Here is a 13934-nt window from a genome sequence, read left to right on the forward strand (position 1 = left end):
GATCGTTTTCGGTTTTCAAAATATGTTGCCTATACACTTTATACAATATATGTATTTAAAAGTATCGATATAAGTAAATAATAAATATAATAATACAAAATTACAGCAAAAAAACAAATATTCAAATGGAGATCAAAGTAAAATACCAATTAAAAACAATAAATTAATTAAACTCAATTTTATTAAAACATTAAAAAGAAAATAAAATGTACATGTAGCTCTTAATCTTATCCAGACAGAACAGAAATACCGACAGACAAAAGAATATCACTACTTCTGTCCGAGTCCGAGTTACCGAGTGGACTCGGATCTTCCTGGTTCTTGTTGTTCTGCTGCATTTGCTACTCTAATGGAGTGTTTCTGCTCACCATCTTCATCACAATTCTCAAAGCTTGCATCTTTTTCATCTGGGTCATCACTTAATTACTACAATATTTATAATAAAAATAGTAATAAATTGAGGGGAAAAATAGTGAGGCTTATCACTTGCTCTTACAACAAGTTCGTTGAGTTTGCTTTGAATCAGACCAGATTACACACCCATCTCGTTTCTTCTCCCTTGCAGGTCAGTGTGTTTGTGTGTGAAATGATGTTTATATATGCTTATCTTTGCTTGTTCTTTTTTGTTTTTGATAGTTACCACGCACGCACACCCCGAGGTTCGAACTCGTGACCTCTGGAAGCCAAGAGCTCGAACCACTGCACTAACACACATTGCATTACGTCTTTAAATACATTTGTGTATTAAGGACGGTAGGATCTTGCCACATAGCATGTCCGTCCCTAAAAACGTTTCCTATTTGTGTTGGACACGTTTGCCAATGCACACTTTTGATTGTTAATATCTTTAAATTCGTATTAGTATTAAATATAAAAATTTCACTGTATTAAAGTACTGATAAATATGAATCCAACGAGATCACTCATGACTATGTTTGATATTATAGATTAGACGTAAATTAATAGTCAATCGCTTACTATGAACAGTACCGAAAGTCAATATAGGAAGAACAAAATGGGACGGAGGGAGTATTAGTTTGATACTTGTAAGTACGTAAACTAAGCTTGTTTGAGATATTTTATAAGTTAGTTATAAGTTAAAAAAATGTATGTATTTCTGACTTGTGCATGTGTTTTGAACTTATAATTAAGGGAAAATAAATTCATACGTCCCTGAACTATTGGTGTTTTCTAAAGTAGGTCCCTGAACTAAAGATTCCAATATTAACGTCACTAAACTTTTAATTTTTTTTCACCGCAGTCCTTCTGTCAGTCAACCAGTAACGGACGTTATGTTTTTGCTGACGTGGCATGCGGGTTGAATATGTGGACTATTTGGTTTGCTGGAGGTCCAAATGGGACATTCAAACCCGCACTTACAGATGGCTTGTGCCTTCGATGCAGAGCTTGAGTTGATTGTAGTGTTACTCCCATTAGATCTCATCTCACTCAATTTCTCAAGTAATCTTCCCCAAACTATAAACATGTACCCTAATTTTAAATATATGTATGTATGTATATAATGTAACGGACAGATATAATGTACCCTAATTTTTTTTATTTTTCCCACATGGACGTCCACATAATAGTCCACATATTCAACCCGCATGCCACGTCAGCAAAAACATAACGTCCGTTACTGGTTGACTGACGGAAGGACTGTGGTGAGAAAAATTTAAAAGTTTAGGGACGTTAATGTTGGAATCTTTAGTTCAGGGACCTACTTTAGAAAACACCAATAGTTCAGGGACGTATGAATTTATTTTCCCTATAATTAACTTGTAAGAACTTATAAGTGGGAGGCGAACCGAGTGAATAATAATTGAAGTATTTTTGTAATTACGGAATTTAACTATATAATTACAGACTGTGCCATTAAATTGTACTCCCTCCGTCCCAAAATGTTTTGCCTCTTTTGACTTTTTGTATTGTTCATGGTAAACGATTGACTACTAATTTACGTCTAATCTATAAGATCAAACATAGTCATGAGTGATTTTGTTGGATTCGTAATTATGAGTACTTTAATAAAATGAAGTTTTTATATTTAATACTAATACGAAATTAAAGATATTAACAATCAAAAGTGTGTATTCGCAAACGTGTCCAACACAAACAGGAAACATTTTTAGGGACGGAGGGAGTAGTGTGTACTTACGTAAGTGAGCTAAGTAAGGGCATTGCTTAGGGGCATTTTTCTCTTGCAATTATACATCATTTACATGCTTTATAAGGCCAACACCATACACTTTTAAATATGTATAGGAGGTCGTTGAAATGAAAACTAATTTAGCCTACAAATTTAAAAATGTGATTTTTATGTAGTTAATTTGTAGAGTTTGTAGTAGAAGTTGAACATGACCTTGTGTATGTATATATCGAAACATGAAATTAGCATACACTCAAATGCCTTGGAAGATTTTTTATTTTTTTCAAATTGTGCGTGGTTCATTTAACAAATATATAGCAAAGATTAATAGCTTGAGTTAGTGATACTTCTTCGAGATCAAGGGCCTTAATTACCGATTCCAAAACATAGTTAAATTTCTTATTCATATATGGATTGGAGTGTTTTCAAATAAACATGAAGAAAATGTGATGACGGTGTTGACGGAGGAATTTGGTAACAACAAATTTTGAGGTTCGTAGCCGGAATCAAGATCTATGACGACGGTTCTTCGTCGGAAACGTGAACAGTATTCGGTGGATCCGATGAACAGTATTCGTCGGAAAAGATGAACAGTGTTTGATGGTGGTTATTATTGGTGGCTGAGATTGCTTAGGGTTGATGGTGGCTCCGTAAGGCTCTCGCTTTCGAACCCTTGCAATTTGCCTACGTATCCCTATTTATAGGGAATCAAGCCAACGTAGTTTTTGGGGAACAAGAAATCTAACGGGCTTAGATTTCTTGTCCCGAGGCCTAATGGGAAACCCCCTGGAAACCGTCTTCTACTAGCTTTAGGAATGTCCGCTGATGAGGCCCAACCACAAAAGCCCAAGGCTCGTCCGCGGCTTCGAGACTTCACGGATAAGCCATCTCCCTGGCCAAGGATAACCCTCCGCTACCAGCTGTTTCTCTAGTCCGCGGACGTAGGTATAGCCGTGGTTCACCCTAAATGTTGGACGCATCCTTGCCCCCGATAAGGAGCCCCTACCAGATTACAGGACAAGTGATCCCAAGCTTTTGGGTGCAAAGTGCAGGATACTCCGAAGTCTCCCAACGAGGACACCCGTTGACTACAGAGATAGAGCTCCCAAAGCACACACCAGAATTTACCCCACATCCCCAATGAGGACACTCATTGACTACAGGAGGAGGCCTTCCGTCCAGACATACCCCTGGAGGTCTCTGACCATGGACACCGTCTTTCCTGTAGATGTGCTACAGGGAGGAGTTCTTCAATAGAGTACTTGCATCAAATAAGTTAGTAATAATAATCTTCATCTTCCTTGAATCTTCCAACTATGACGACGGTTCTTCGTCGGAAATGTGAACAGTAATCGGTGGATCCGATGAACAGTATTCGTCGGAAAAGATGAACAGTGTTTGGTGGTGGTTATTATTGGTGGCTGAGATTGCTTAGGGTTGATGGTGGCTCCTTAAGGCTCTCGCTTTCGAACCCTTGCAATTTGCCTACGTATCCCTATTTATAGGGAATCAAGCCAACGTAGTTCTTGGGGAACAAGAAACCTAACGGGCTTAGATTTCTTGTCCCGAGGCCCAATGGGAAACCCACTGGAAACCGTCTTTTACTAGCTTTAGGAATGTCCGCCGATGAGGCCCAACCACAAAGGCCCAAGGCTCGTCCGCTGCTTCGAGACTTCACGGATAAGGCATCTCCCTGGCCAAGGATAACCCTCCGCTACCAGCTGTTTATCTAGTCCGCGGACGCAGGTATAGCCGTGGTTCACCCTAAATGTTGGACGCATCCTTGCCCCCGATAAGGAGCCCCTACCAGATTACAGGACAAGTGATCCCAAGCTTTTGGGTGCAAAGTGCAGGATACTCCGAAGTCTCCCAACGAGAACACCTGTTGACTACAGAGATAGAGCTCCCAAAGCACACACCAGAATTTACCCCACATCCCCAATGAGGACACTCATTGACTACAGGAGGAGACCTTCCGTCCAGGCATACCCCTGGAGGTCTCTGACCACGGACACCGTCTTTCCTGTAGATGTGCTACAAGAAGGAGTTCTTCAATAGAGTACCTGCATCAAATAGGTTAGTAATAATAATCTCCATCTTCCTTGAATCTTCCAAAGAGTTCGTCCAAGTAGCATGTCAAAGTTGCATTATGTGCCAAGTAGAAGTTAAGGGCGCGCCCAAACATTTCTGTACGTTGGCGCCGCCCTGTGTCATCAGCCTTTGATCTCTTCTTTTGTCATTCTATATTATAGGGTGCGCCCTAAACTATTCACCGTTAGGGCTCGCCTTAACTCTGTCCAAGTAAAGCCAAGGTATGAATCTGTCAAAGTAATCATGTCCGAGGAATTCGTCCAAGGAATCTGTCCGAGGAATCTTTTAGGGCTCGCCCTAATATGTGCAAAGGTAAGGGCTTGCCCTGACCTGTCCAAGGGTTTTGGCGCGTGCCAAGTTGTCCAAGGATTTTGGCGCGTGCCAAGCTGTCCACGGGTTTGGGCGCGTGCCAAGCTGTCCAAGGGTTTGGGCGCGCCCTAATTTTTTCAAGGTTTAAGCTTGCCCCAACTCGTCCAAGGTTTGGGCGCGCCCTAACTCTTCCAAGGTTTGGGCTTGCCCTAACTTTTCCAGCAAAAAACCCATTTCCTTGGACGTCCTTCCTTGGCCGTTTGTCCTTGGTCGTCCGCCCTTGGCTGTCCGCCCTTATTAAATCATGTTGACCCGAATTTGACCCGGATATCTTTCGTACCAAATTTTGGCTATAACAGACGAGATTGAGGACATATAGTGATGGTTCATGTTAGTTGGTCTGGAACATTGCCCTGGCAAGTGGTGACGGCACCGAAGTCTTGTTGCTGCTCCTTAGTCTTAATGGTCTGATCAGTTCAAACTTATCAAGCATAAAAACCTCCATTTGTATGATTGTATAATCTTTAACTGTTACAACTTATTCTTGCCAAATAATGATTTAAGGATGGTCATCTCGTAGTACGGACTGTGGTATTGTGTGTTTATAACTTGGAGCATATTCATGTTAACCTTGTTATCTTATTCTTATCCTTGTTGTTTTATTATCATATAATATGTTTCATTTAATTAGTTACTGTTTGTGAAATGGTAAAGACTGAAGATCCTATAGTTATTATAGAAAATATTCTGTTACATAGGTGGAACAAGGATTTTACGGGGCTAAAATGCATAACTAAAAAAATACACTTATTTTTCAAGATAACTGGGGCTAAAAAAGTTTTTATAAACTTGATTTTACAAGATTGACCAAGTTTCAGCTTACCCTGCTCCTCCTAGCTCCCCCTCCCTTCTTACACTACCCAGTAATGCATAGTAGTGTGACGGTACTGTGAGTAGTTGTTTGTGCTACTAATACCATTGATTTTGTAGCTGTAGATTATGATTTTATAGTGGAACAAACCCCCATGACCCTATATGTATCATATTTCCAGAGTATCTGAATTTAGCGTATCCCCAAATGCCAAAATAAAGAAAATCTATAAAACAAACTCAATGCAACCATTGTGCTTGCTTCATCCAACAGAAAGGACAAAAGTAACAGCTTGATCAGCGATACTACTTCACATCATGGAACTTGATAACCGAGTGTGGTATATACCTTAATTTTTTCTTCATATTTGAATAGGAGTGTTTTCTAACATACACGAATAAAATGGTGAACACGGAACTGAGGACAAAAAGTGGAGGTTCAGGGCTTCAGGCTAGTTGGTATGAGACATGGCCCTGATCAAGGCAGCACGGTCGTGTTTCTGCTCCTCAATAGAGTTTAGAGTTGCTGAACTAAGAGACCTTTGACTGACAAAGATTTTTTGATTCTTCAATCGCCAAATCTTGTTTGTTAAAGCAACACATACATGCTCCCCGTGCTTCTATGGTGGAAAGGGAGCCTAAGTTTGATCAGCTCAAACTCATCAAGCCTATAAACTTCCATTTGAATGATTGTATCTTCAACAGTTACAACTTGTTCAACTTCCATTTGTATGGTTGTATTATCTTCAACGGTTACAACTTGTTCTTGCCAACTAACAATTTTAGGATTATTTATTTCGTAGTGCAGACTGGGTATGGCGTGTATATAAGCAGGAACATATTAGACTATGATCTCATCCTTTTTATCTTATTATCATATAATATGTTCCATTTAATTGTTTTACTGTTTGTGAAATGGTAAAGAATCAAGATCCTATTGTCATCATCGAATATATTCTGTTACCTAGGCAGAACCGGGATCTTAATAAAGCCAGGGCTAAAATGCATTACTGTAGAAAATACACTTCCTTTCGAAGATGACTGAGGCGAAAAAAGTTTGTTAACTTGATTTACAAGATTAGCCGGGGCTTCAGCGTACCCCCACCCCAAGTTCCTCAATAACTTGTGTTTCCTCTTTCCCTCGGGTATAAGTGAAGCATTCTAAATAAACCTATACTCTAATTTTTACAGGATAGCTATAGATTTATGACTGCCTTGGATGGGAAAACTGAGCTTCAAATGGTCTCCTTCCAAGCTCCAAAGATTAGGTTGCTTCGGAGCTTCACATTTGAAGTGAGCGGAGTTAATCAGGTATGTCTCTTGGTTTTCGTACTGTAATGTCTTAAGCCTTCCTATAACTTCTTCCACTCGGATTATATTAGCTAAACCTTTTTCTGAGTTATCCCAAAATATGAAAACGATACGATCAAGCTCAACTGTTTTAGTTTACTACTGGTCTTTTCAAATGTTACATAGATTTCAGAATGGGCCCCAACAGTTTTGTTACATTTCAGCATTCTTTACATGTAAAATATCACATATATTGCATCATAATATTGAGTGGACTAGTTGATTAAAGAACTTGCAACTATTGTTTATTTTGTATAAACTGAACGGAAGTGCATTTGATATGGATTGTTGTGATGCAGACGTGTTACTTGTGTGTTGATTTCTCCTTTATCACATGTACCAAGGGCGCTACCCCTTTTTTGGCTCTTTATAATGTATAATTTACTTGCAGAAGAGTTAAGAGTAAAGAGTAAAGAAGGAGATATGACATTCTGATGTCTTGTTCTTAAACATGTATTCAGGTACTGGACTTTGCTGTTTTTCCAGAACCAGAATTTGATCTGCCTATCTTCTGTGCCAACTTTTACAGCACTGCTAGCACGAACATTGTTGTTTTGTAAGTTATCTTTCCTAGCATTGATATTTTCTAACCTATCTTCCTTTTTTTCTTCTTAAGATAGGCATAAAAGAAATTGTCTATTTAACTTGTCCATTATGAGAATTAAGGAAACATCAGCGGGTCAGCTAAATTTTAGTGATTAATAAGCTGAAATTGTTCACACTAATGTTGCATGAATGACACATACGATACATAAGAGACTTAGACAGCAATACCATGAGTTGCTGCATTATTAGCTTTTGATTTTTTACAAAATATTATGAACTGCTTGCTGTTCTAGGATTAAAGTTTAGCAAGAAGCGTCACTATTCTTAGAAGTTGGTATGTTCTTTTTATTTGTAATCATTTTTTTATAATGCAAGATTAATGATATAAAACATGTTAGACATGACAGACCATGGTTAACTAGTTCTGGGTTTTTAAAGGCCAAGGCTTTAGACACCTTAACCCTCTCACCCTTCTAGCAACAGAAAGTTTTCCGTTGATACTTCGTACTTCTTCCCTCGAATACGAAGACTGCATATGAGTTCTATATAATGGTACATGGTGCCAGCTAAAACAAGATCTTGCAAGTCCCCTTGAAAGGTCTATATACTTGTTGTACCTACATAAGCTAACTAGTGTATAGACTTAAGGCTGATTATACTCTGTCAGATATCTGTAATATAATATTTACTGCATGAGAAAGTACTACACTAACAGTAACAGGCAGTGTAGTCAGCTTGTCATCCATTTCTATTTCAGCATCTGTTTCGATGCAGTAAGTACTTCTGTTTCTATAAATTGAGGCTTTGCCTCATTGTGATCTTTGTAGCAGAATATCTATAATATAGATTTTAAGGTTCTTTACCAATTTTTCTCTCCTCTTTACTATCATTCAATTTAATTATTCCACATTTCTCATATTTTCTGAGACTTTCTAAGTTTATGAATTACAAAATGACAAGTTTCAGGGGCTCATTTGATTTGATCTTAAGCGCCTTACAAAAAAAATGGTTTGGCAAAGAGGTTCGTTAACATAAGCATGATTTACATATTAAGCCTTCAAAGACCTTAAAGTTTTGAGAGAGCAGGCAATGTAACATGAGATGAAACTGTAGCTCTTTTGACCTGGCAGTCAAGTTTGAATTTTGGGAAGTGGGAACCCCCAATGTTCTCAGATGCTTAATTTTGACAGTAAGGTTGGTAATTGCCCCCAAAAATGGGCTCCTAGTAGTACACTCTTAAATCCCAATATAGACTTTGAGTGTGGGGGCATGTTAACATAAGCATACTTCGTATTAAGCAATCCTCCTATTACCTCAAAATTCTGGAAGAGTTGGTAATTAACAAGGTCTTATAATGTAAATCGACAAACTCATACAAGGACAGAATGTATACTAGCTTTCAATAGATTACTTGATCATGAGTCACCTCAAGGTCGTTATCGTGAAGCATGTTATTTTTGCTGAGACCTGAATCCTGCATGTTATATTTGCAGAGACCTGAATCCTCTGCATGATGTCATCAGTAACAAGGATTACAAGGACAAGTACTATAAAGAACTGATCCCCCTTGGGCTCAAGTATGCTGAGGTAAGTGGTATGCTCAATTTTTTACATTTGATATTTAAAATAAATTGAATACTAAAGTTGCCCTAGGTGTATTAAAATTAAAGAACTTATGTTATGCAGCTTTTACCTTGGGGAGGAAAGCTTACTAGCGAGTCCATGAGATTTTTCTCACCAATAGTTATTTGGAGCAAGTTTTCTTCTAACCAGGACAATTATAATGTTTTATATTCTGCCTTCATGGATTACTATAAGGTAATTTGCAGGTCAATTTCGTCTACATAAAGTGTGCATGCTTTGGTTCCTTTGTCTTTATACTTCAAACATGTTCTTTCTTGGTGATGTATTATATCATGTCCCGTTGAATATCTACTATATAGTCACTGGTTTACACTCTACGATATCAATTGATTTTGGTGAGTGATTGCTTAATTTCTTCATTTTGCTAAATTTGGACCTTTGTCAAAAATTTTATGGTTTGAGTGCAAAGTCAATCATTAGCGTGTCTACGTACTAGTTATGGCTTTTTCCTCCTACGTGATGTTTTGCACAATGATCGATCACAGCTGACATCTTCTGTGGCTTAAAGTTTCCTTTATTTTCCAGCAGCATCTTAATTAGGCAATAAAAAACCCTCTTATGCTAGCCTTTTCCTCTGAATCTTTTGTGCCAGTTTTTCAAGACCATCGTGAAATTGCATCATATGTGGGAGGAGTGTTATAAAATTGTTCCATGTCGAATGCATTGAGATTGTATACCTATTTTGTAGCGACTAGGAGGCTAGGACAACTCTACCTGGTGATTGTTGGTTCTGAGTAAACCAGCTGGAACTCATAGCATGTTTAGACTTGAGCCAATTTATAAAAATACGACATCCTTTATCATGAGACTTCAGGTAATTCTGTGTATATGTTTACTTTTTATTAATAAACCTTACAGGCGTGGCTTGAGCTTATGGACCATGCCGAAGAGGAAAAGGATGCTTCTCGTATAAGTTGCAATCAGACAGCACAGCACCGATATCTAACATGGAGAGAGCAAAAGGTGGGTAATTTCTTTAATTTTGTGAACAAGTGACATATATGCCTTCGTTAAGAGCCCAACAAACTGTGAATTAGTAGATGTGTAGTTTAGTATTTATTAGGTTGATTTAAGTGATTGCTAAGAATGATGTCACTCATGTTATTTTGAAAAGATTCGTCAACTAAATGAATGATAATTAGTTAGAAGACATGCACCCTTATATATGTACCAGCTTAATTAATAATTAGATAGAAGACATGCACCCCGCTCCCTGGTCCCCGCATCCTTACACTACATAAAATTACCATCAGCATAGTTTATTCACAATTTACAACGGTAAATTTTGGAAAGTGGGGCTATAACAATATATATAGAACTTTCTGGAACTGTGATTTGGACGTCATACTTAAATTCAGGGAAGTTATATTGTATAGAAGAAATAAACCCTGCTCAAACTTGATTTGTTGCATATGTTCTATTCTCAGATTTCGTTGACTGTTATTAAAATATATGCAAATATGAATTTGTGGTCTGCTGTATTTTCGCTGCCTGTACAGAAACTTACCCTCATTTTATTCTTGACATCACCCAGACATTTACTTTCGGTATATCTTCCTCTAGCATTTACAAATTAAGGTTCTCGGGTTGGGGTGAATGAGATTGGAAAATAACAGAATGAAATAGGGTAACTGAATGAAATTTATATGTTTTAATGGGCAAGCGTTTCTAAATTTTCATTCCTTCCTCCATTATATTTGTAGCAATCTCAACTATAGCTCAAATCCACCAATAGGAAAAAGGAATACTCCAATACTCCTTGCTATTCATTTTTCTCACGAACTTCATCATTGAAAATTTGCACTGCCTCATTTTTATTCTACTTAGAAGGTCTATGGACTTGTTGTACCTACAAAATTTAAGTAGCATATTGACTTAATAAAATGATTACTAAGTTAATAGACCTGATTTACTTTCTAAGTTAATCAAGTAAGTTTTGGGGGGGGGGGGTTCACTTGCTTTGATCCCGAAATGTCTTAATAAAAAAAAAAGTTTACAACGCTGGATGGCAAACAGGTTTGTTAACATAAGCTTGATGTACATATTATGCTTCTAAAATGAGAAAATTTTTTGCTAATTATGTACAAGGCCTACCCGCTTCTGTAGAATAATACTTTCTTGTAGTAGATAGTCTCCGGTAATAGTTACCATTCCCAATTAGGATCAATTTCCTCTTTTCTAGGAAATTCCTTGTTTGATAAGTTATAAGATATCGGTTAATATAGTTGCAATCTTCATTGTTCAGATTTAAATTATATAAGGATTGACTATTCTATGATAAATCTTCATTTTTAATTAGAGTTATATATATGAATCTGGGGATTAATTGTGTTTTTTGCCGATTCTTTGCGAAGATTGGTTTTTATTCCGAATCACCATAAAAGCTACTATCCTAATCATATGTTCTCTAGCTATGTTGAATTCATCTTATAGGTAGTACACTACAACATGTCCATTATAGGATTAGACTCCCTCTCTCTCTGTGAGCAATTGTGATAACTGCAAGGGTAAAATGTTTTATGTAGGAAATTCTGTGTTATGAACAGGCGAGAGTTATTACTAATGTTATTGATCATGAAAACTGACAATAGCCATTAACTCATCTAACTTATACCAAACCTAGAAAAGGATCATAACGTGAAATTAAGCCATTTTAGGTTCGCAATACCTTTCCCTGAACAAGCCAATTCTAGCCCCAAACCAAATAGTGATTTATCTTTGACACACACCGGATTTTTCTTCTGGAAGCCAACATTTTAATGTCAAATTCAATAGTAGTATCTGGGAACTTCGATACTACTACTGTTGGCAAATTAGGTCAGGTTACATATTGATTCCAGCTAATAAAATAGAACAAGTACTTTCACTAGAGTTGTATCAAGATTATACTCATAACATTAAAATTATAATGACTAAAAGGAGGGAAGATACTTACAATAACAGGTACTACAACTATTATAGAATAGCAGGTCAAACAGATCAATTCCTAATAGTATAGCTCCAAGGATTGATTTTTCTACTCTTTTCAAGGGGTTACCTTTGTCGAAATTGGACTCAGGACAATACCATCACCGCCTGGGAACAGACTGGTGGTTACCCCAACAAACCTAGCATGAAATGCTGCAGTACAACCATCACAGCATATTAAGCTTCCATCCATTTTACAAAGGCAGCATTCGTCACCGTTCCAGTCTGCTGTTTCATCAACCACCTCCGAGTTCCAAGACGTCCTTAATATTGCACTAGGGACACACCAGAACCTTACCGTAGCAAAGTTTCTATATTATTGTAAGGTTTATGTATAATGACAGAGTACATACAAACATAAAATTGCAATAGTGCAGATGAAAGAGCTCTTCAACTATCATTTAAAAGCGAGGGCGATTACTGCTCAACATGGTATCAGAGCTTAGGCTGGCGGGAGAACTAAGGTTCGATTCCCAGCCACCCCCAACATTCTCACAATTTATTGTGGACGCTAAAAGCAATTAATGCTCCAAAGATGGGCGCCGGTGTTCCACTCTTCGACCCATAAATGAGCTTTCGAGTGAGGGGGAGTGTTAAATATATGATCCTATTGGGGCCTTCCTCTAACACCTTAAGGTTTTAGATGAGCTGGTTACTCAACACTGCTCCAAACAATTATTATGGAATCTCTTGTTTCCAGAATATTGTGCACATCTACGTAGTTGCCTAATCATTGTTTCTAAATGCAGGATCCGGGGCACCAACTTCTCAAAAAACTAGTTGGAGAGGAGAATGCAAAGGTATTAAATAATTACAAACCAACTATCTTCTTTTTTAGTTCTCAACTCAGTTTGACATCTTTATAAATGTGTAGGATTTGATGAGGAACTTCCTCTTCCACGGGGTGAAAGAGCTAGGAAACAACACATTCCTTGATTACTTTCCCGAGTACAAGAGCGAAGATGGAACCGTAAATATGAAACGCAGTATCATCGGTAAATCATACGAAAATCGGCCTTGGGACGAAAAAGGAGATTTTATAGGTTGATAGTTTATGATAGATTGTGTGCATTAGTCTTGCACCCTGTAGTTAGTTGTAGTTCTCGATCAGTTCAGGATGGTTTTCTAGTTTTGGTTTGTAGGTATTCAGTAATTCTCTGCCCTGGGATGCCTAACTAGTATTAATGCTTTAACACACTTACTCAGCTATGCTGCACAAATGTTGTGCTTGCTAGCTCTACTTAAAGCACACATTGCATGCTAGCATGAGTTTATCTTAATTTACATATTTGCCCCTAGTTTTTTTTTTAATTTTTCTATTTATGTTAAAATAGGTTTTTTAAGTTTATTTCATTAAATTATAGTATCCAGACAATCCTCAAGGGACATGGTTGGTATAAACTGGTTTGTTTTATTAAAATAAATATTATTTTTTTTTCGTTATTGTTCTTATAATACCATTACTAATAAAATTGAAAATACATCCATTACTTATTTATGCTTAAGCATAAAATATTCTTATAATTAATTAGAGGACGTTTTTTTTACACATAAAAGCTTGTTCCTTTACAAATGAAATAAAATATGTGCATTTAATTGAAAATCTGATCATTTTATATTTAGCACAAAAGTTTCGGTTTAAAAAAAATCATCTATTATAAAAATCGATGAACTTTTAAATACAAGATTTTACCAATTCTATAAATTATTAAGTGTAGCTTAAACATTAGTTCTATTGAAAAATTATAACTGTAAATAACATGATGTTTTTAAATTTATTTTCAACATATGAAAAATACTTCATACTTTAAGCTTTTAAGCTATTAGGCCCCACAAAATCCATAAGATATTATTCATGAAAAAAGAACTGTAACAATCTAACAAATCTAGGATTTTTTTTTTGTTTCAGTTTGACCGATTATTAAACTTATACCGATTCATTTTCCAAAAAAAGTAATGTCAATGTAATAGAAAGTAAACACTTAGTAAAATGTCATTCTCAAGTATT

The 13934-nt window shown here is 36.8% G+C and overlaps 1 protein-coding gene across 2 annotated transcripts; it reads left to right on the forward strand.

Annotated features, from left to right (window-relative positions):
• Positions 1-224: 224 nt before the first annotated feature.
• Positions 225-13212, forward strand: LOC141659448 (phytochromobilin:ferredoxin oxidoreductase, chloroplastic). Of its 2 annotated transcripts, XM_074466314.1 has the most exons (9): positions 427-565; positions 1262-1461; positions 6611-6730; positions 7231-7325; positions 8809-8902; positions 9002-9133; positions 9818-9922; positions 12676-12726; positions 12801-13212. In XM_074466314.1, the coding sequence occupies exons 3-9, from the start codon at positions 6626-6628 to the stop codon at positions 12972-12974; spliced, it is 756 nt and encodes a 251-aa protein (XP_074322415.1). In that variant the 5' UTR covers positions 427-565; positions 1262-1461; positions 6611-6625; the 3' UTR covers positions 12975-13212. The 2 variants fall into 2 exon arrangements, with proteins under 2 accessions (XP_074322414.1, XP_074322415.1); XM_074466313.1 differs by lacking the exon at positions 1262-1461 and having other exon boundaries at positions 225-565.
• Positions 13213-13934: the final 722 nt, after the last annotated feature.

Source organism: Apium graveolens, chromosome 5 (genome assembly GCF_009905375.1).
Source record: "Apium graveolens cultivar Ventura chromosome 5, ASM990537v1, whole genome shotgun sequence".
NCBI classification, from domain to species: Eukaryota; Viridiplantae; Streptophyta; class Magnoliopsida; order Apiales; family Apiaceae; genus Apium; species Apium graveolens.